Genomic DNA, 23,187 nt, shown 5'->3' with positions numbered 1-23,187 from the left:
TGGCCATACTTAATGGCCTATAGCAATTTCTCGTAGCAGTTGGGTTTACTTGCTTCCCACATAGGCATAGGGCGAGCACAATAGACTATGTCATGGCACAGCCGAGCTTCATCCCCTGCATTCATGATTTCACAATAGGACCAAGACCAGTGTGTGTAGCATTAGATCATGCTCTTTTGACACTTTCAATCTCCTTTCAATACAATACAACTCAGATGTCACAAAGGAGGACATATACCCACTACACATTTACACAAGGGACTGACTCCGATTATATAGAGGAGAACTATGGTCTTCTATGTACAGAAGCCATGCCAGGACTTTCAATGGAGGAGCTCACCACTTTACTAATGAGACATTGCATGAAGCAGCAACAGAGGCATACCCACACACTCAGCCTGATCAGTGATGCCATCATGGAAGCATGCCTCAGAACAGCTGATATGACGTGTAATGTAGAGGGATCTTCTCCCAGGGGCCATTAATCACATACAGTCTCAAATAGCCTTCCGATGCCTTGTGCGACGGAAGAAGTGAGCGTTCCTAGCTCAGATGGAACGAGAATTATACCAACTATTCTTGAGCAAAGACTCAGGAGAGGCATGGCGTCTCTTTCGTGAGCACTCCCCTCCCCCAGTGATTACGTCCCCCGATGTATGGGTCATTATGCAACATCTTTATATACGGTCCCTAGACAGACACCCCTTCCAGATCCTCCTGAGCTATGCCCATCTACGAGTACCTTCTTTACCACTGAGATGGTAAAGACGGCCATTAACAGAATGAGGACCAAGAGGGCATATAATCATGATGGTCTAGTCGCAAAACACTTTATCCATGCTAGAGATATGCTGACAGAGGTTCTTGTAGTCCTGTTCAATCGTGTCATGTGTGAGGGTCTACCTGAGACCTGGAGACTATCTACTATTGTGCCCATCTTCAAGGCAAGTGATCCTACACAACCTAGAAACTACCGTACAATTATGATTGGGCACACCTTGGCACGGTTGTATGCATCTATCCTAGAACAGGAGTTGAACAAATGTTTAGAGAGCAAGGGTGTACGGACAGTGGGACAAGCCGGTTTCAAGAGAGGCTTCTCCACTCTTGACCATATTTTGACACAAAGCCATCATTCAGGAGGGTAGGGCACATGGGAGATGGATTTATTGTAGCTTTGTGGATTTTCGAAAAGCATTTGACATGGTGTCCAAAGCCAGATTACAAGAGCCTTGGAAGTGCCCAATGAGTTGATTTGGGAGATCATGGCTCTATACAGATCAGTAGTGGGACATGTACACACTCTAGAGGGGATATCTGATTTAGTGCACTCCAGTATTGGATTGAAACATGGTTGTCCATTGTCCCTTACTCTATTTGGTATATATATAGATGAGGTTTTCGATTACATTGACAAAGAGGGTGACAGAGGTCCCCAGCTGGCAGATACATGGATTCCATTATTGCTATATGCTGATGATACTGTGTTGATCTCTGACTCACCAGACGGTATGCAACGATGCTTTCTGGAGATTGTGGAATAAATCTTGTGGAAGTTAAGGGTGGGTGTTGCTTAAGAGGCTTTTTAGGCCACTCTATAGTGTATCAGGAGATCAGCACCTACATTCACTTATGGTCAGGAGACTGTGGAGTACATAGATGCATACACTTATCTTGGGGTAGTCTTCATTGGGCAAAGGTTTTCTTTGAAGAGAGCAGCAAAGACGAGACTGCTGACTAGAGCGTATGCATCCCTAGGAGGATTAGAGAGGATGTGTTTGCAGGTTCAATTCCAGGAACCCCGAACAAAGCTCTAGATCTTCAATACCTTGGTAGCCTCATTTATGCTCTATGGAGTTCAGGTCTGGGGACCCTCTGTGGGTCAGGAATGGGTGGAGATGTATAGCGAGGTCCTTGGTATCTATGAGCTCTCGGCTAATTAGAGCCAAGGCCTTGGTGCCACATGAGATTATTAGAGCGGAGATAACCCCCCGCCCCCCCCCCCGGCACTTACCAAATCAGTCTCCTTTATGCACAACCTATGCACAAATGTCATCATGGTTCCAAATTCATGGCTTAAGCATGAACAACTTATACCCCTTCTAATACTCTCTTGATGCACCATCAATGTCTCTTACATGGGTAAAGATTACTAGACTCATTTTCCAAGACCCGATTCAGCTGGACACCAACTGGACATGGATAGAGCCGACATAGGAGTTGGGTACGAAGATGGCTTTCTATAAAGAGAATCTTCTCCAACTTACCGGGGATCGGTTTGTGTTTCAACCCAGCTATATGGATATACATCTATCTCACAGGTTACAGTGTGCCATTGGTCAGATATGAACATCTTCCCACCAGCTTGAGATTGGTAGATACCATCAACCAACAGGATATGCCACCTATGCCATACAAAGCCAAAGACAGAGATGCATTATATATGTCAGTGCACAATGCATTACGAGATATGGGGTCACTTCCATTGTCTATTCAGACAAGGCTTCGGACTCTTCCCAAGAGTCGTGAGCTATCACGACCAGACATACCCTGAATTGTACTTACTTGAGTTACACAAACACAGAGAGTTTATTGAGGAGACTTGAAGAGAGACAATCCCAGAGACAAATTACTGATTTCTTCACATCAGACACTGCACAAATGGAGCAACCACCACCGCAAAGCTCAACTCACACTCACACCCGCGGTACTCTCATTGACCGCGCATTGGAGCTAGGGAAATCGAGACGCCCATGACTAAGGTGAGGAACTTCACAACAAAGGAGACTACAAAGTGGATTAGAGCCATATTATCTCGACATCCAAAGTACACTTGAGGATAGATTCATGACCCATTACATCACCCTCTTGTATTGGGCACCCATTATATCAGTGATCACACATACCCCACATAGTTCCAGTTAGTAACACCTCTAGATTCATTTTTAGCATTTCTTTTTTGTAACCAGACATAGCATCAGATTCGCCACTTTTGTAACGGTTTGGTCTCATAGGTTATTTTGGCCTTTGGAAGATAATAATATATCATTTCATTTCACACACACAGAGGGTGCTTTTCCCGCTCGAACGCAATCTATGCATAAAAAATCATCAACACGGCAATAGAGTGCAAGACCAATTAACCACAACCTAAGAAAAGGTAGCTGGTGGATTGACAATATTTTGACAAAGACTGTTGCAGCCATCCTGGTTTACAACTGGTGAGTGAGTCAGCACGTTTGCACAAGATGAGTAAAACAAACCGACCAATCGTTTTGGTTGATAGATAAATAATCTAGTGCCTGCAAGTTATGAGCTTGAAATGTTTGGGTCTCACTTGGCAAACCTCGAAGTTGCCACCACACTTCACTAAGTCATCAACGGCTGCATGGGTATTTCTCTTATGAAGTATAAATTACACTAATTTAGATGTAGAGTACCTCATTCTTTAGTAGCAAGAGTCACAAGCTCATGACTAAGCTTCCCAGTTTGTTAGACAAACGAAAATTGCCGCCAAACTAAGCTATACACTATACAGGTAAGCAAGCCTAGTTTGGCTGAATTTGTAAGTTTCTATATACAAAAGATTCACAAAAGTGGTACATACAGAAAATGCCTTTAGCCTGCAGTGCAAAGCTGCTGTATGGCTCTGCATTGCAAAAAAGAAGAACTATGCTCTAGCTGAAGTTCAGTGTCCCCCCAAAGCTTTGAATGAGCTTGTAGTAAGACTCGTAGGCCCGCCGTTTCCTTGACTTGATCCTTGCAAGATCCTCCACAGCAATCCAGGGGAAGCTCAATAAAAGAAAATCTGAATTGACCTCCCTCACCTTAGCCACGCTGTCAGGATGGTAGGTGACATAGTACCACGCCGAAGCCTTGCATTCCAACTTCTCCTCTAGAAGTTCATGCTCTGCCTCCGACAAATCTGCACCATCCTCTTCTTTAAATATTTGCCTAAACTCATTCCTGAGGCAAGTGTACTCATTTATGAGCCGTTCTTTCAAATCGCCCCTCTTCCGACTGTTGTGCTTTGAGAGTACTGTCGTAAAATGGCCAGTTACAACCTCCCCTTCTACCCTGACATCATACCGGTCCATCAAAGCTGCAAGCCGAACGTCGTACATTTGCTTCAGTTGCCATGCCTCTGTCAAATACTCCTCATATCCATCTACCTCCAAATCTCGATCGTAATTCTGTTCAAACGAAAAGTCTGGGTTGCCTAACAAAGAGCTCAATTTGATTTCTTTTTCAGCTGCCCCCCTGACTCTGCGATAGAGGATTCCGAGGATTTTCTCCGAACGATACGACGGCTTGTCATCTTTGTCCATGAAGTCTGGATATTTTTTGGGCCTCAAGTTTGGAGGTAAAATCACCAACTTCCCAGTCTTTGGTGAGTCTACTGCAGTTGCTGCTAACTCTGCCAGCTGCAAACATTTTGGATCAAGGGCCCCTTCTTTACTCTGGTCTGCATGGACAACATGGGCATTACAAATCTTTCCCAGATGATCGTTGACCATATACTTAACAAAAAACTCCACGACGTCCTGCAAGATACGAGCCTCACGGTATGAACAAATACTCATGTACAAACATGTTTATGAGAAAATCCTACTCAGAGAAGAAAAGTACACCGATTAACTGATATTATTGAATGAAAGAGCAGCCTTCGAAGGGCTATACCTTCACTCGAGCACAATGCCTCTGACTAACAGCTTCATCCGCAGAATACTGCATGGGCTCCCAGCTTTTTCCACTTGGAGGAATCAGAGAAGAATCCCAGCATACAAAGTAAACATCGCCATCAAGATCGCTTCCAGATGCTTCATTAGAATGAGGCCTTTCACCCTTCTGAGGCATCACAAAGCAGTCTATTAAGTGATGCAAGGCAGGATGATCCACTGCTTCAAGAATGCGAACATCTCCAGGATGCAAACAGGGATTTTTTGCCATAATCACTTTCCCAGTGATAACCTTGACCTGATGCTTTGTGTTTGTAAGTCCCATCAGATTCTCTGGAAGGTAATCATCTTGATAAGGGGTTGACACTTGAACAAAGCACTCACCATACTCCAGAACACCAAGCTCATCCATGCAGCCCAATAGCCATCTACCATCTTTCACATATATCCTTGCTTTGCTCAGCAACTCTTCTAGATGGGAAGCCCTAATACAATGTAGCATGCTATATAGGTGGGGTTCACCTAAGGGATGAAAGCCTGCTTTAAGCATTTCCAGTGCTGTATTATGTAGATCCCCAGAGCAAAATGATGAAAGAACCTCGAAAGCAACCTCAGAATTCTGCAAAACCTGGTCAAGCTTTGAGACCATTGCATCTTGCAAGTCAAGGAAAACGCTATTCGGTACTTGCAGTGCAGAAAGCAATGTAATGATTTGCCTGTTCAAAAAGCAAGGTTGAAACCTTGACCACGTAACAACCTCAATGAAATCATGTCTGGAGATGAATTTTTTCATACTTTCACGGAGAGTCAGTGTGCGGTCGCTTTCTTTCTCTGAAGGCCAAGTCACAACTACACCTTTGCATCCACCATATCGAATTTGATAAGCAGATGGAGGGTTATGCTCCAGCTTTAACATCCTGGCGCACTCTTGTGCAAGAATAGGAGATATTTTCCCAACACCATCAGAAAAATTGTATCCATTTCTAATAATATCATCAGCATGTTTTGAATTCGGTAACTGAACAGTTTGAATTGTCGAGGAAAAACACTGTCCCATTCTAGCAGCATATTTTGCAACATTTGTCTTTTTGAAACCTCCCATCCAGGTCCTGATGGTCTCTGCATTGACTCCTTTGGTTGCAGCAAAAAACCACGCTGAGCTATCTCTTAACTGATTTGAAGAAAACGCAAGAAATTCATAATGCCTCCCACACAATGAGAAACCCTCAAGAAGAACTGACCTGACTCTCTGGTAAAGAGCACTCCTTGATACCTGCCCACTGGTTCGGGCAAATGGAGCCACAATAGCATTCATCATGGTATTTGACAACATATGGAAATTCTCATCAAGAAAAGAGACACGAAGAAACCTGTCTGCAAGGTGCTCAAAGTTTCGCAGAACTCGATTGGAGAGCTCTGACTCAGAAGGCAAGCAGTAGGCTTTTGTTGGAGTGACAATGAAACGACCCACTTCCATTGTGATACTTTTCTCACCTGTTGTTTTGACTGGCACTCTCTTAGCTTGCTGCCACTCAATCACTCTTCTGAGGCGCCTCTCAGCATCAAAAACAGGAATTTTGTAGCTGTACATATGCTTTAAAGAAAAAACAGCTACTTTAGTGTCAGTAACTGAAGGGTCCAGAAGTTGATAGAAACCTGTAGTCAAGCTTGGAGCTTTCACAGTCCCTTTGTGAACAAGAGCATTCACTAAAAACATGACTTCAAAAGGTAGGTTTCTGACATTCTCCACGAGGAAAAATTTTGACCTTTGATGTACTGATTGTACTTCACGTGGAAGCTTCACCCTTGGTTGTTCTCCTAACCTCAACAACTGTTGCTGATTAAAATAGTCTACAATTTTCTGAAACATGCTTCTTTGTCTTGGAGACACGCTTACCCGATAGGCTTGACAACGCCCAATGCTTTTACTGGGAGTAAAATCTAAAGTGCGAATCCACGGGTCTTCATCATCAGGAAGATCAAAAGAGGTTTTGTGATAGACATCATCATCGGCAGTTCGATAAAAAATACGTGGAGGGATCCGAAAATGTAAAATCATAGTCAAGGCACCTTCACCCTCCCACTCATTCTCCCTCCTAACCTCCCATAGATCCCCAACAAAGAACTCCAGCTTATACTTACACCTCATCCACATTTTCTCACTACGCTCTTGAGAGCTGAATAAAGTCCACTGTGTCAAATGTAAATTGCATTTCTTTTTAATTTGCTCCAGCTCAAAGATGACACCTGCAGATGGCCCCTTCCAACTGACAAGCAGTTCATTTGGACTCATTAAGGTTCCCAACTCTACACAGACGTTTGAAAGCTTCCAGCAGACACTTTTCTTAGCTGCGATCTTCCCCTCAATACTGGGCTGAATCTTCAGCAAATACTGCCCAACTGCTAGTTTTTGTTGTTCTGCAAGTGAGCATGCCTCTCTTGCCACCTCAGCAGATGCAAAGTGAACAAAGGCATGAGGAGCACACCGAATGCCCTGGGGAAAGGCATTCTCTTCCAACTCAGTACAGGAAAACTCTGGGTAGGCATTGTAAGGTGGGCAAGATGTTTTTAATCGACACCTCCATACAATACCTAACTTCTTCTCAAAGTAGGAAGCAAGATCTTCTGCTTCCATACCATCAGGAACATTGCCTACGACCACTTGTGTGCTCACTTCCATAATCAGGAGTTGACCAGTTTGTAGAGTACTAATTTTTTACTTGCAACTTTCCTTGCATCATCAGCAGCTTGATGACCTGAAGGAAAATCAACAATCATGATATAAAACTTTCAGAAAATTCAATCTCTAGAGCTGTGAAATCATAAGAGTCCCCCAAATAAGCCAAAAGAAACTACAAGTAATGCAGCAGAGACCAACGGTGGCAAATCACGGTAGCTGAACTCTTTTTGCATCCCGACTATTCATAAAACTGGCAGGAAATCCTCTTTTCAACCCTCTGGTCGTTACATCTCACAGAAAGAGGTTATAAATTGCAATTGTCCTTGCATCATCAGCAGCTTGATGACCTGAGAAAGAAAGAAAGAAAGAAAGAAAGATTTTTAACGTCTATGTCAGGCCGAAATCGGCCTATGAGACAAATCAAATGTACATGGTGTGTATGTCATCCGTCTATCGGAAAGACAAATGAAACAAAAATGATACAAAACTGAACTGAATGTAGGTAGTGGAGTATCTGAGGAGGGATGGAGCTCTATCTCTAGGGGGTATATGCATGTCTATATGCTCAAGGTAGTACAATCATGAGAATGCATCAAGCTATCTAGCTCCATCCTGTACTAATGGGGGGATGTAAGATGTGGTACATGGGCGGGTCTGGTGCCAAGGCTACCCGGATGAAAGCTGTCGGGTCGGCCCTCATCTGAGCCACTCGCTCCTCAGTGGCACAGCGCTCCCGGGCTCGGATCTCCTCGATCTGTCGGTGGTGGGAGCTCGCGCCCCTGTAGCCTGTGACTCGTGGTCGTCGTCTAGCTCGGCTCACCTCCGCCTGTGGGAGTGTCACTCCCCTCTGAGTGTCTGGTGAGGGAGGGGCGACAATCCTCTGAAAGAAGTCTGTGAGCTGCAACTGTCTCCCCTCTGTCTGTGTAGCTGTGTGTGGCTGTAGTAGTGTGTCCCGATGGCTCTGTATCTCTAGTAAGAAACGTCCGAGCTGTCTCTGATCTCGAGAGTCCATGATCTCTCGGAGAGTGGGCTGTCCTCTGAATAAGGCCTCATACCTGCCTCTGATCTCAGTGTATGCTCTGCATCTATATACAAAGTGCTCCTCACTCTCCACCTCCTCTGTGCAAGCTCTGCAGACTCGCTCCTCCCTGGGAACACCAGTATGTCTCCCGATCTCAATCTCTAACCTGTGTGAAGCCACTCTCAGCTGACCAATCGCCACCCGTGACCTATGTGGCATATATGTGTCCATGTAGCGTGGTCTCTGTATGAACCCCCCAGACAATATGGTGAGAAACTGGTCTCTGTAATCTGACATCCTCGTCCCCAAGCCAGGTGACTCCCAGACTCTCCTAGTGTATAGCTGCCACAGATCCTGTCTCAATACCAAGTTCCTCTCACTGCGAGAGAGGTGAACATATGGTGAGTGGGGGTCGTACTGGAATGGTGGTAGGCTCTCCATGTCAAGACCGTGTCCCTCAAACCATGCTCTGACCTGTGAGTACCATGCTCTCTCATGCCCACTCTCTGATAGCTGTATAGCTGCCTCAAATGCTCTACGAGTAAGTCTGTCAAGAGGTAGCTCTCTCATCCTCTGGATGAAGCAGACTTTCTGGAATAGTGCCTCTACAACCATAGGTGGTGTGGCGAGCTCAGCTCTAATAATGTCATGTGGCACTGTCTTCTTGCTGCAGAGCAAGCGTGAGATCATACATACCTGTGGCCTCTCAAGCTGTGTCCACTGGTCAGCTGTCAATCCTGGTGCCCATACTGCCGCCGAGTACATCAAGGCCGGGGTGACTAAGGTGTCGAAAAGCCACCCCTTCGTGCGGGGCTCCTGAAAGTGTGCCTGGTGGCATCTCCGCTCTAGCATGGTCAGAGCTGCATATCCTCGGGTGAGCCTGTCAGCAGCAGCCTGCCTCATAGTGAAGGGTCCTGGTAGGCTGGTGAATGTGATGCCAAGGTAGACATAGGAGGTGACTACATCAACCTGTCCTCCTGCTGCTGTGAAGGTGGCAGCGCTCCTCACTGCACTGGATGTGTGAAAGATCATAACCTTGGTTTTGCCAAGGTTCACAGTCAACCCCCTGTGTGTGCTGAATTCGTCCAAGGCCTCAAGATGGCGTTGCAAGCCCTCGGGTGTCTCTGAAATCAACACAATATCATCAGCATATAACATGATGTGGACCGGAGTACCTGCCAAGTCGCTCCCCTCTCCCCCTGTTCGCAGTATGTAGTCGGAGATCTCGTCGATGTAGAGCCCAAAGAGTGTCGGGAGAGTGGGCATCCTTGCTTAACACCAATGGTGCTAGCAATGGTCTCTGAAAAACCGCCTGGGCAACGAACCCGACCCGTCACCCTCTCGTAGAGAGCATATATGGCCCAAATCATCTCTGTTGATACCCCAATGCTGTGAAGGCGCTGGAAGAGTCTCTTGCGTGGGACTGTGTCAAAGGCCTTGCGGAAATCCACAAAGCAGCAGTAAAGCCTCTTCTTCCGCGCCTTTGCCCCATCAATGAGGCAGCGCAGAACGAAGATGTGATCGGTGGTGGAGAAAGCTCGTCTGAAACCTGCCTGGCCTGGAGCTCGTAAACCCTCAATCTCTGCGTAGCAGCAGAGCTGTGCCTCAAGTACTGCTCCATATAGCTTGGCCATCGTGTGGCCAATCATGATAGTCCTGTAGTTCCCTGGGTCCAGGGTGTCGCCAGATTTGTGGATAGGCACTATGGTGTGCTGTGTCCACTCCTCTGGGAAGCCCTCCCCTATAGCCCGGTTGAAGACATGTGCAATCAACGGGGCTATAGTGGAGGCCGCATAAATGATGTGCTCACTCTGTAATCCAGTATGGTCAGCTGATCGTCTGTGCTGCATGCGGCGTATGGCCCTCTCTACCATCTCTGCTGTAAAGAAGGAGGAGCATGTGGGGCGTGGCTCGTGTGGCTGCGGGATAGGAGGCTGCCCTGGCACATCATAAAGTCGCTCTGCATAATCATGCCATATCTGTGGATCCTCAATAGCTGTAGTCGGACGTGGCTCGCGCAGGGTGCGCCATGCCGTCGCGCTATCCATGCTCATGAATAGGCGGTATAGCTCAAGCTCCTGTGCCTCTTCGAATGCTCGCCGCTTTTGGCGTGTCAGCGTCTTCATATGCCGTCTGGCCTCTCTCTCTGTAATCTCTCCTAAGGCTCGCCGTGCACGGAGGCGTCGGTATAGCTCTCTGCACTCATCATCATACCAACGGTTCTGAGGCATAGTCCCGGGGAGGGGAGTGTGTCCTGTGTGAGTGGTGTGTGGAAAAGAGCTAATAGCTGAAGTGTGGAGAATGGAAGAGATATGTGATGTGAGAACTGAGAGTGGTGTGGATGGGTGGAGGAGGCATAGGCCATGCTCGACCTCGGCCGAGTAAAGAGAGGCTAGCTCATGTGTGAAATGGATGGTGGTGTGTGGAGTGTGTGCTGTGGAGCTGTGTGGGATGGTATCTCCGGTGATGGAGAAAGAGAGGTATGTGTGGTCGGCTCCGATGGGTATGGGTGGAATAGTGAAGGATGTGATAAGGTGTGTAGCCTCCCTGGGTCCCAGAATATAGTCGACTGTACTCCCCCCTCCCTCTGCAACTCCATGTGGCATACAAGTCAGGCCCCCTGAGGTGGGCCACTGGACCATCCCGTTATAAATAACGAGACGGTGCTCGGAGCCAAGTCGAAGTAGATGTCGTCCGTAGGCTGTGACTGGAGCTCTATCTGCTGTATCTCTCATAGTAGCCTCCTCATCTAGAGTGTGTAGTGCCTCTGGGTCCTCGTGGTCATATGCCTCACACTGCTCACTGCGCGTACGAGCATTGAAGTCTCCTATAAGGAAGACTTCACCCAGTGTGGAGTACTCCATATCTCCTCCGTGAGGCATGCGTACGGTGACTCCTGCTCAATAGGGGCGAATCTGGAGCCTGTGGGAGCAAAGTAGCAAAGGGCAATGTAGACGATCCTGTCTCGTGAGAGCTCGAGGCGAATCCACATGTAGCGGGCCTGTGGGTCCCGGGCAACAATCTGTAGTCTGCTGTGAAGCCCCTGTCTAAAGAGTATGGCCACTCCTCCTGAGCCGCGAGTGGTGTGCTGGCGCATACATCCCCGATGTAGAGACTCCCACTAGAATCCATGTATCCGTGGTAACCCTCTCTCTGGGCTCTCGTGTGTCTCTGTAAGTAGAATGATGTCTCGACCTCTCATCACCTCCTCAAGTCTCTCTGGGTGTGTCCATAGGTCTCCATTGCAATTCCAAACCGTGACATGAATCTCCTCGTGTGTCCCACAGGCCGCGAGTCCCTATGCGATGGTCTTGCCATCAATGATAACCCTACCATCTCGATATACTGCCTTCTTCCCTTCTTTGCCGGCTTGGTGGACTCTAGGCATGCACGCGCGACGGTGATCTTGTTGCATCTTTGTGAGGTCATCATCAAGATAAATCGGGGGGCCTTCTAGCCCTCTCAAGATGACCCTCTTTCGGAGGAAAGAAGTTCGAGACTCCTCGGAGGCGAATTGGAGGATGAGAGCTCTCTTCTTTGGATCTTTGCCGGCTCTCCAAACTTTGGAGAAAGAGATCTCTTCTTCCTTGTATCCCACTTTCTTGCATAAAGCTTTCCCATCGCTCTCGGGTGTAGACCCTTCTTCTTCTTTGATGCCGGTCACTCGCACATTGAGACGGCGAGCTTGTCGCATCTTCTCCTCCTCGATGGTTGTGTGTACGATGAGTACCTCATCTTTTTGGGCTTCCTCTCTTGCTACCTTCTTGATATTCTTTTTGACCACTTCGACCCATCCTTCTTTGGTGGCCTCTAATTTGTCCTCAATGCTTGCGGTGAGGGCTTTGGTGATCTCCTCCTTGAGGGCTTCCTTAGCCTCCTCTTTAATCTCTCCTTCCTCGGGGGTGAGGGATGTGATGGAAGCATGAAGGAGATCGATTTGTGCCTTCATCTCTTCTTGCTCTTTCCTCCATCTCTCCCTCTCCTTCTCATTCTCCCGTTCCCTTCTCTCCTTCTCCTCTTTGAGATTTTGGATTTCCGCTCTCATGTCCTCCTCCTCTTCATTCCATAGCTTGATGAAGGTGGCTTTCTCCTCCCTCCATATCTCTCTCTCCATCCACCATTCTTTCATGTCCTTCTCCAATTGTGCAAGCCTCTTGTTCGTGAGCATGAAGGTTGTCTTCATTGTCGATGTCGGCGTCTTGATGATGGGGGAAGACATGGTTGTCTTCGTAACTACCCTCTCTTCATATTGTGAAGAAGAGGGGAGAAGGGTGAGAGAAAACACTAATCATGAGATAAAACTTTCAGAAAATTCAACCTCTAAAGCTGTGAAATGCATAACAGTCCCCCAAATAAACCAAAAGAAACTACAAGCAATGCAGTCGAGACTAACTGTGGCAAATTATGGTAGCCAAACAGTTTTTGCATCCCAACTATTCATACAACTGGCAGGAAATCCTCTTTGCAACCCTCTTGTCAGAACATCTCAAAGGAAGAGGTTTAATGGCTATGCAAACTAGAAAATTTTTGTGATGCAATTTTTTAAACATGCTAAAAGCTGAAGATTGAAGTGGCCCAATGCATCTTGCCTCTCTGTGTGTTTTGCATGTGGTGTGTTGGGGTGCTTTGTGTGTGTGTGTGTGTGTGTGTGTGTGTGTGTGTGTGTGTGTGAGAGAGAGAGAGAGAGAGAGAGAGAGAGAGAGAGAGAGAGATGAAATGTTATATTAATGTCTTCAAAAGGCCAAAATGACCTATGAGACCAAAAAGTTACAACGCGGTGAATCTAATACAGTACCAAAAATAAAAAGAAAGGTACTGAAATGGGACTGTGTAGGATATGAATGTGGGGGTGAAAGTAGTGAATGAGCAAGGTGTACAATCCTCAAAAGAGCTAAATCACATGTGATCCAGCATCGGTCGTTGGCGGATCTCATTAATCTCCTCCATGGTCAGTAGTATGACCGAGTGGCGTGCATGTCGGGCCAAAGTGACCTGAACCCTTTGATGCAGCCTGTCCGCATCTCCCTAGCTCGGTCGCTCGATCGATCAACGTGCCTCTGGTGTAAGGAGAGAGTGAGTGTAAGGTGCAGCGGAATGAATGTTGAACTTTGCTCAAGATGAGTGCTCCGAACTGTGCTCAAGGTTCCCTGAAAATTCCTGAAACCACTTCCAGCACAAAAACATGAACACACCCATTCCATGTAAAGTGACTAGAAAAATTCTAGTCTTCTTGAAAGACTGTGCATGCAATGTAGATGAACATAGAGACGGAGTGTCAAACCGTTCATCAAACACACGCAAACAATGGGGTCGAATCGTGACTTTCTGATCTAAGTCAATCAACTGTGGCAAAACACAATGAAAATGCCTATGCTTGATGCTCAATCTTTCTTGTGCTCTTTCTACGATTGTGTCATGCCAAGGAAGAGACATGGAATGTGAATTCCTTGAATGCAAGCATTTTGGCTTTTCATGAGAAATCCACATACATCCGTGCTCATTCATGAGTGAATCGTGCTCAACGTACAATATGGCATGCCTATGAAAAGGGATCACATAAAGACGCTGACTAAAATACAGGAAACGATCATGAATAAAACACTCGATCAATGCATGTGTCACGTGACACATCCAACCCTATGTGTCCGTGGACAAGCTACAACATCATCAGGATTCAGTCAGTCCAGTCAGTCTAGATTTAGAAGTGATCTGGCACTTTTTGTGAGTCTATTCGTAGACCGTGCATGCCCAATCACTTAGTATTGATGCATATCCTCTGGTTGCACACAGCATGATCATCAGTATTCCCATCAGAATCCATCGGAATCCTTCAGGGGAATTTTCCAATGATTTTAGCCTATTTTCCATGTTTTTGACATTTTTTCACTTATTAATTTAAGTGACTTCCCAACAAAAGTAGGTAGGGCAATTTTGCTAAGTTTGTATATAAGCAAACCAAAGTTAGCACTAAATGGCAGAAGAGGCAGCAAGAGCACATGCTCAATAGGCACCTTCTCAGCAGAACCCCCCCTAGAGACCTAACGTTTTTGCTCCACAGCAATAGCCTAGCGTTTTTGGACCAAATCAGCCAACGATTTGCACTTGCAGATTCCGGCAGCAGCAGGACATCAGATCAGCCTAGCGTTTTGCATTTGCAAGACAAACGGCGTCAAAATTGCAGATTTTCAGCCCTAGCGTTTTTGCACCTGTAGCCAACCCTAGCGTTTTGCAGATTCTACGCGACGGAAACTCAAGAACCATCAGTGTTTTCAATTTTCAGCAGTTAGTACCCGCAGATCAAGTCCCGAACCTCGCAGATCTCACCTTCCCACAACAGTTTGTCACGTGACACATCCAACCCTATGTGTCCGTGGACAAGCTACAGCATAATCAGGGTTCAGTTCAGTCCAGTCAGTCTAGATTAGAAGTGATCTGGCACTTTTGTGAGTCTATTCGTAGACCGTGCATGCCCAGTCACTTAGCATAGATGCATATACTCCGGTTGCACACAGCATGATCATCAGTATTCCCTTCAGAATCCATCAGATTCAGTCAAGGGAATTTCCAGTGCATTTAGCCTATTTTCCCTATTTTTGACATTTTTCACTTATTATTTTTAAGTGACTTCCCAACAAAAGTAGGTAGGGCAATTTTGCTAAGTTAATATATAAGCAAACCCAAGTTAGCACTTTCTGGCAGAAGAGGCAGCAGGAGCTTCCCGCTCAACAGGCACCTTCTCAGCAAGAACCCCCATCAGCACCCTTAGCGTTTTTGCTCTCCATCCTCGCCACAGATACCCCAGCGTTTTTGGATTCCCTCAGCACCTCCCCAATGCCTAGCGTTTGCAGATTTGCTTGATCACCATCAGCACTCAGCCCTAGCGTTTTCCAGACCATCGCCAGCAGTACCATAATTTCAGCGTTTTCACTAACGCCAGTAGGTTGCCCCAGAGTTTTGGTTTTCAGCCATAAATGCAGCAGATGTTCAGCGTTTTTCAGCAGTCAACACGACAGCAAATTCAGCCCTAGTTGGTTGCAGAGGATCCCTAAATTCAGCCCTCAAAAACGCAGCCAAAACAGCCATTTTCAACCACCCGAAACAGCCCAAAGATTTGCAGAAATTCAGCAGTTAAAAGACCACAGATTTCAGCAATAAAGTCGTCGTCGTCATCACCGTCGTCGTCATCGGCATAGTCCCAGATTGCATCAGTCCATTGCATCCGCATTGTACCACTTTGTGCAATCATAAGTAGACCACTCTCGCCGATGAGAGTGGGGCCTTCGGAGGAGGGTTTTACAACGTCTCTGGTGTCGTATCTCTCTTCTCTCTATCTCTCGGTTTCATACACTTGCACGCACAGTGTCCATTCACTTTGTTTGTGATCATAGCATTCTCTCATTAAGAACGGAAGGCTCTCCCTTCCATAAGAACAAAAGGAACCTTGAGCACAGTTCGGAGCACTCATCTTGAGCAAAGCGCAAACATTCATTCCGCTGCACCTAACATTGGTATCAGAGCTTTGGCAGTGTTCTCTATCACTCAAGGAAAGAACCACAAGAATCACAAGAATTTTTTTTTGCTTGTTGAGGTCGCACGAACCCAAGTTCGCTTGGGCGTGTCGATTCCTAATCGTGTTTTGTTGAAGAGTGACAAGAATCCCAAGAAAGAAGGGCTTGTCCAGCGTCCCCTTGTGTCTCTTTTCACTCATTGAGAGCGGACCGTGCACTTAGTGGCCGGCCAATCGACGTGGGGTGGGAAAAAGCAACCTTGGTGTGAGTGCAAGGCCGCCAAGGGGTGTGCCCGCGGAAAAGAGTAGAACTCGGGTGAAGAGAAGATCCTTCTCAAACACGATTTGCAAGTGAAAGAAAACCTCAAGAACCAAGACCCCGCAAGAACCCAAGTTCCTCGTGAACTTAAGAACCCAAGACCACAAGGACCCACAAGAACCCACGACTTCAGAATGATCATCACTCGAAGCAGAATGGATACTTCGCTTGGAGGTGATGAGCATGAGAGAGGCAAAGAAGAATTTTCCCCACCAAGAGGTTTTTCCGACCCTTCCCCATCTACGACACCGATTGCACTAACTCCACTGGAGGAGTTGAAGCTGTTGTTTATGGAACAGAATTTACAACGCAAAGCAAGAAATGCCACAAGAATGACAGCCATAGCGCGTGAGCGCGAGCAAGCACGCTAGAAAGCCAAAGAACGACAAGCCAAATTGGATCGTGAATTCAAAGAAAGAAAAGAAATGGAACGCAGACGAAGCAGAAAGACAAGCAGAGAACAAAGCAAGACAAGCAGAATTTGATCGCGAGATCAAAGCAAGGAGCGAAGAGTTCTTGTGACTCTTTTCTCAAGCTCAGGCACAGATGCAAGAGATTCGAGAAAAGGAGACTCTCTCAGCCTCTTTTTCTCTGTCACAAAGTGATGACGTGGCTACAAACAGCAGAAACCCTAATTTCTGCCAGAAACCCTAAAATTCTTGCAAACCCTAATTTCTGCCAAAAACCCTAATTTCCGAAAATCGCGGAGGTAGAAAAAAAAATTAAAAAATTGGATTTTTTGAGCGATGCAAATCTCAGCTTTTGCTCTCATTGAGAGAGAGAGAGAGAGAGAGAGAGAGAGAGAGAGAGAGAGAGAGAGAGAGAATTTGCTTTTGCTTTCAGAAGCTCTCTGTGAGAAAGGGAAAAGAGCTTTTGCTTTCAGGCTTTTGCTTTCAGGCTTTTGCTTTCAAGCTTTTGGGGCTCTGCTTTTGGGCATCCCTTGTAACCTTTAAATTAGTGGTGAGGACCTCACTTCTCAGAGCATCTGGACGCAGAGTCTGAGAGTGAATCCCGACCCACTTTGAACTGATAAATATAAAAAGAAATACCGAAAGGGGCGCCAATCTTTGGGGCCAATATCTCTAGGCACAGAACTCCGCCGGGCCAGTGCAAATCTATTGTGATCTGTGAATTGTTTTGAAGTGATTATTTGGTGCTGTCGTGATTGATTCTTGACTTGGAGTGTCCAATTCTGTTACAGTGGTATCAGAGCACAGCCGATTTCTCTTCTACGGGAAATCCGATCCCCATTTTTTTTTTTCCGCGGCACCTATGGCTTCACGCAAGGATCAGTCGACTCCCTCTGCATCTGGAGATGCGGGCAGGGATCACAACGAAGATTCTGAGAGAGAGTATGACCCGCCTCGGCCTACTTAGGCGGAGCAAAGAGAGATGAAGCGTCGTCAATTGATCAGCAATGCAACAAAGATGATGCTCAGTTTTGCGAAGGATCCGAAATTGGCAAAATATATGAGCAAGACTTCTTTTCAGGAAGTGCATGAACAGTGGCAGAAAACCACTACACCACCACTGAAACCCGCTCTCAAGAAACTTTCTGATCACAAACAGTATTCAGAGAAGGAATTACAAGAGGTGGTTGATGCACGGATTGCTCAGCTTTTTGACGCGCAAAAGAAAGCCAAAAAGCACGGCAAAAAGCAGAAGAAAAGCACTTACTTCCCGGGATATTTGGGTCGTCAGTCAACTTTTGACAAGGCAAAGAAACAGAAGAAGCATGTTCGATTTGAAGGAGTACCCAGTTCTTCTTCTTCTTCTTCTTCTGACAGTTCTTCTAGCTCTTCAGATTCGAGCGAAGAAGACAAAAAAGGTAAAAAGCGAAGCAAGAAACAAAGCTTCGGAAAGAGCAAGAAGGCTACATCTCGCCCAAAGACTGACAGTTCTACTGAGGACTCGTCTACAGAGAGCTCAAATTCCGATGACAAAAACTTCTATGCGAACAAGCAGAATTTTTACAAAGCCAACCAGTATGACTTTCTCGAAGATAAAAGCAAGAAAGTCCGAGAGTTTAAGGAAGGTGGCCACTCGATCAAGTTTGATACTTTTTCAGGATATTCAGATGCTTCGAAGGCTTTGTCTTTTATACAACAGTTTGACATTGCTTTCGCGGAAGGACGCTATTCAGAGCACTCCAAGATTCGGAGAGCTACCTCTTACTTTAAGGGGAACACTAGCACTTGGTGGTCCACGCTTCTTTTAAACAAGACTGCGCCAGTTAAATGGCTGAAATTTAAAAAGCTTTTTATTTCTTCTTGGTTGACGCAAGAATATGAACGAGATATACGAGCTGCTTGGAACCATCTTCGGATGACCAAGAAAGATACAATCAATGCTTATTGTGAAAGATTCTAGAGCTTTTTTCTACCCGCCTCTTCATTCAAGAAGATCTCGTTCAAAGAACAGATTGAGCGGTTCACCTTGGTCCACCTACAGAGATCCGAGATCACTGCTTGGAACAGAACTCAGCTTCTATTCAGAAGTTGATGAGTCATGCGAAGCGGGGCTTTGCCATTCACTCTGGCAGTCTGACCTACCTCATAGATGAGGCCATGACACAACGAGCCGAACAGACTTCTGGGAATGAAAGTAGCAAGAAAAAGAGGAACCCAGAGAAAAAGGATGCACGACCCAAGCTTACTCCTGAGGAGAGAGCTCGCTTCATCAGAGAGGGGAAGTGCTTTGGATGCGGGGAACAGGGACATATCTCCGTGAAGTGCCCTAAAAAGGCACAGAAAGAACAGAATGATAAAGACGACGACAAGCCTGAGAGTTCGAGAGCAGCTGAGGAACGTGGCAAAAAAGGTACCACATGGCGTGGGACCTGCACCGAATCTAATGAATGAAAGTACAAACTTTGCCGCTTTCAGGAAGCTCTTTTGAAGGAGCCAAGACCAACTTCTTTTCACTTGGAATTGGCGGCTCGATTTGGAATTACGCCCGACAGACTGACCCCATAGGCGGAGGTAGTTCGACTGGCACCCGGATGGGATGTTGCCATTGCACCGAGCATTGGCAAACTTCGTTTGCAATGACAAAGGTGTTCAGGGCACGCGAGTGACGTTCTACTCAGGATCCCTTGGTACCACAAGAACTACTCCGTGGTTGACTACCGGGCCGAGAAAGCGACTTTGATAAATGAAGGGCTTAGAGATTGTACTTGATGAACTTCAGTTTCTTACTCACTCTTTTGGGAGAGAACTGAACGATGGATAAAGGTTGAATATGTTTTGACCTAATCAAAAGAACGCCAAGATTTTTCTCCACACTCATGCCGATTGCTTTTTAGAGGGCCTGAAGATCACACCATTGATCTGATACCTGGAAGCACGCCACCAAACCGGCCACCTTACCGTGTGAGCCAAGTATAGAATGAAAAGATTATGAACCCAGTGAAAGACCTCTTGGAAAAAGGTCTTGTCCAGCATAGTACTTCACCATATTGCTCTCCACTGTTGTTAGATTTGAAGAAAGACGGATCTTGGAGAATGTGCATCGATTATAGCGCTCTCGATAAAATCACCATCAAGAACAGATCTCTGATTCCTAGGATCGATGATATCCTCGACACGTTACAAGGATCCTCGTGCTTTAGCAGGATTGACTTGAAGAGTGGATATCATCAGATCCGAATCGCGCCGGGAGATGTCTACAAGACAATCTTTCGGACAACTTTTGGGTTATTTGAGTTTTTGGTGATGCCTTTTGGCTTAACCAATGCTCCTGCGACATTTAACCGGATGATGGACAGGATTTTTCGAGAGTACAGACTATTTGTTGGCACTTTCTTTGATGATATCATTGTTTTCTCCAAGAATGAGGCAGAACACAGAGATCATCTGCTTCAGAGATACACTTTTTTTTGGGATACTTTGTCTCAGCAGCAGGAGTGCAAGTGGATTCGGCCAAGATAGAGACTATACGTGATTGGCCCGATTTGAAGAATGTCCATGAAGTTGGAAGCTTCTTGGGACTGTGTTCGTACTACAGGCAGTTCATACGAAAGTTTACAGAGGTTGCTTCCCCTTTGCATATCTTGATACAGAAAGGAGTCTTTTTCTCGTGGGGATCCACAGAGGTGACTGCCTTTCAGACATTGAAAGAGAAATTGACTACAGAACCAGATTTGACTTTGCCGGACTTGCAGAAGTCATTTGAAGTATATTGTGATGCTTATGGTCGTAGTCTGGGTGCGGTCTTGATGCAAGAAGGCCATGTCATTGCTTACGAGAGCCGATTGTTCTCTAGGCCGGAGATGACAGCACAGATTTATAAGAAAGAGCTTTTGGTGGTTATCCATGCTCTTACTCAGTGGCGGCATTACCTACTCGGAGCGGATTTTACTGTCTTTACAGACCATCAGAGTTTGCGCTACTTCTTGCCACAGAAGCAGCTTTCGGAAAAGCAGATGCGGTGGGCGAACATCTTGTCACAGTTTCACTTCCAGATTGTCCATGTGCAAGGACAGAAGAATGTGGTGGCAGATGCTTATTTCTCGGAAGCCGTTGGTTCTAGCTATTTCCGCGATACATCATAGAAGCTTCGAGGATATGGTCGATTAGTATGCCACAGATACAGATTTTGCAGATATTTTCACACGGATACGGGATGGGGAGACAGTAGCTGGATACTCCCTTCGGGAAGGCTACTTGATGAGAAAGACTATGTTGTGCGGGAAAAAGGTTATGACTGAATGCCACTCTCCACCTTTTACGGGTCACCGCGGCATTGCTACCACCATGAAGGGGTAGAGAGATACTTCTTTTGGCCGAGACTCAAAAAGGATGTGGAAGAGTTTGTGCGCAGTATGCCAAAAAGTCAAGTTTGACAGGCATAAGGCACAGGAATTGTTACAACCTTTACCCATACCCACCCGCCCCTAGGAAAATATTGAAATGGATTTCATTTTTGATCTCTCGAGAACACAGAATGATCATGATGATTTTCCGATTACATGGCACGTCTGAGAGGATTGTCTCCGACAGAGACCCCAGATTTATGAGTTTGTTTTGGAAGGCAATTTGGGAGAACATTGGCACGCGGTTGCAGTTCTCGTCATCATTCCACTTGCAGACTGACGGGCAATCTGAGATTGCCAACTCAGTGGTTTTAGATTTATTGAAGTCTTATATCTCGGATCAGAAGACTCAATGGGAAAAATACTTACCTTTGGTGGAATTTGCCTACAATAACAAGATACACTCTTTGACGGGGAAGACGCCATTTGAGATTGTTGAAAGTGTTGTGAAGGTTCCATCCTTCCTGAGCACGAAAGATTAGATATTTGAAGCGGATGAATATTTGCGAGATTTGGATACGGCTTTTGCCAAGGTTCGCGAGACTTTGCAGAAGTCTCAAGAACGACAGAAAAAGGCAACGGATCGCCATCATCGTGACTTGAAACTGGAGGAGGATGATTGGGTGCTCTTACATTTTGAGAAGGCACGCCTATGAAAGAAAAAGGGAAAGGAGAGGCTTTTTCCAAAGCTTAGTATGCGATACTACGGACCTTTCCAAATAACTGAAAAGATAAATGATGTCTCCTTCCGATTGAAACTACAAGATACTTGGTGGATTCACAATGCATTGCATGTGAGTCTCTTGAAACCTGTTAAGGGTGATGTGTCTGATGATGGGGAGCCTGATGAGCAACCCGAAGTGGAAGAAAACGAGGAGATCCTTGTTCCTGAACAGATTTGGCACATAAGGATACGAAGACTAAAGGTAAAGTCCGAAGGCGGTTCTTGGTTAAGTTCAAGAACTTTCCTGCATTTGATGCGAAGTGGATAAAGGAGGAGGACCTAGCAGATACGCCTCAGATTGTGAAACTTTACCTCGATGTTTTGGTTCGATGTTTTGGTTTAGCATAGTCTACTCCAAACGGAACCAAGAAATTCAACTTGGCTGAAGATCTGGTGCAATGGGATGCACAAGAGAGAGTTACTCCGCTCCTTTGTCAACAGATGCCTTGATTTTGATACTAAAGTCACTGATGTCTCTTTGAGCTTCAAGGATACTGAGAGCTGACAATATTCTGTTGGATGACTTTATGAAATGGAATTCCTGATAATGATACTGATTTGTTCTTGACTTCTTTTGAGTGCAGGAACTGATAGACGAAATGACTGCAGCATTTTGGTCTGATTGATCTCGAATAGACATGGTTGCAATAGGGGTTAGTCAATCGGACATTGATGAGGTCCCGATTGGACCTAGATGTGATTGCTAGCTACATTGCCGATAAATCATGGTCTAAGATCTGAATGAATGTTTAATGTCATGTGATGTCTTGTGATGTCGTGTGATGTGACTGTCGATTTTGTACATGTGCTAGATGTGTGTTCCTAGTACGTAGGTACTAACAGTCAATGTCTGCTAAGACGGTTTATGGCTTTTGTCGGTTTTGCAGGCGTAATCGCGATCGATTACAATGCTTTCAAGAGGGGGGTATGTCACAAAGTGATGACGTGGCTACAGACAGCAAAAACCCTAATTTCTGACAGAAACCCTAAAATTCCTACAAACCCTAATTTCTGTCAAAAACCCTAATTTCCGAAAATCGCGGAGGTGGAAAAAAAAAATTAAAACATTAAAAAAAAAAGGATATTTTTTAGCGACGCAAATCTCAGCTTTTGCTCTCATTGAGAGAGAGAGAGAGACAGAATTTGCTTTTGCTTTCAGAAGCTCTTTGTGAGAGGGGAAAGAGCTTTTTCTTTCAGGCTTTTGCTTTCAAGCTTTTGGGGCTCTGCTTTTGGACATCCCTTGTAACCTTTAAATTAGTGGTAAGGGCCTCACTTCTCAGAGCATCTGGACGCAGAGTCTGAGAGTGAATCCCGACCCAATCTCTTGTACTTTGAATTGATTAATATAAAAAGAAATACCGAAAGGGGCGCCAGTCTTTGGGACCAATATCTCTAGGCACGGAACTCCGTCAGGCCAATGCAAATCTATTGTGATTTGTGAATT

General features: G+C 45.8%; 1 protein-coding gene across 8 annotated transcripts in view; it reads right to left on the bottom strand.

Annotated features, from left to right (window-relative positions):
• Positions 1 to 3,370: 3,370 nt before the first annotated feature.
• LOC147419837 (putative RNA-dependent RNA polymerase SHL2) overlaps positions 3,371 to 23,187 on the bottom strand; it is a 49,539-nt gene continuing 29,722 nt past the window's right edge. For 5 of the 8 annotated variants that reach the window (XM_086506049.1, XM_086506050.1, XM_086506046.1 and 2 more), the window contains 3 exons: positions 7,558 to 7,706; positions 4,681 to 7,435; positions 3,371 to 4,544 (listed from right to left, as the gene is read on the bottom strand). In XM_086506049.1, coding sequence (XP_086362175.1) covers positions 3,678 to 4,544; positions 4,681 to 7,359 — 3,546 coding nt within the window. In that variant the 5' untranslated portion in view covers positions 7,360 to 7,435; positions 7,558 to 7,706 and the 3' untranslated portion in view covers positions 3,371 to 3,677. Of the gene's footprint in view, positions 4,545 to 4,680; positions 7,436 to 7,535; positions 7,707 to 23,187 lie in introns of all 8 variants that reach the window. The other 3 variants (XM_086506047.1, XM_086506048.1, XM_086506053.1) reach the window with 3 other exon arrangements.

Source organism: Adiantum capillus-veneris, chromosome 29 (assembly GCF_014529385.1).
Source record: "Adiantum capillus-veneris isolate H3 chromosome 29, ASM1452938v2, whole genome shotgun sequence".
NCBI classification, from domain to species: domain Eukaryota; kingdom Viridiplantae; phylum Streptophyta; class Polypodiopsida; order Polypodiales; family Pteridaceae; genus Adiantum; species Adiantum capillus-veneris.
This window is presented reverse-complemented; position numbering and strand designations above follow the sequence as displayed.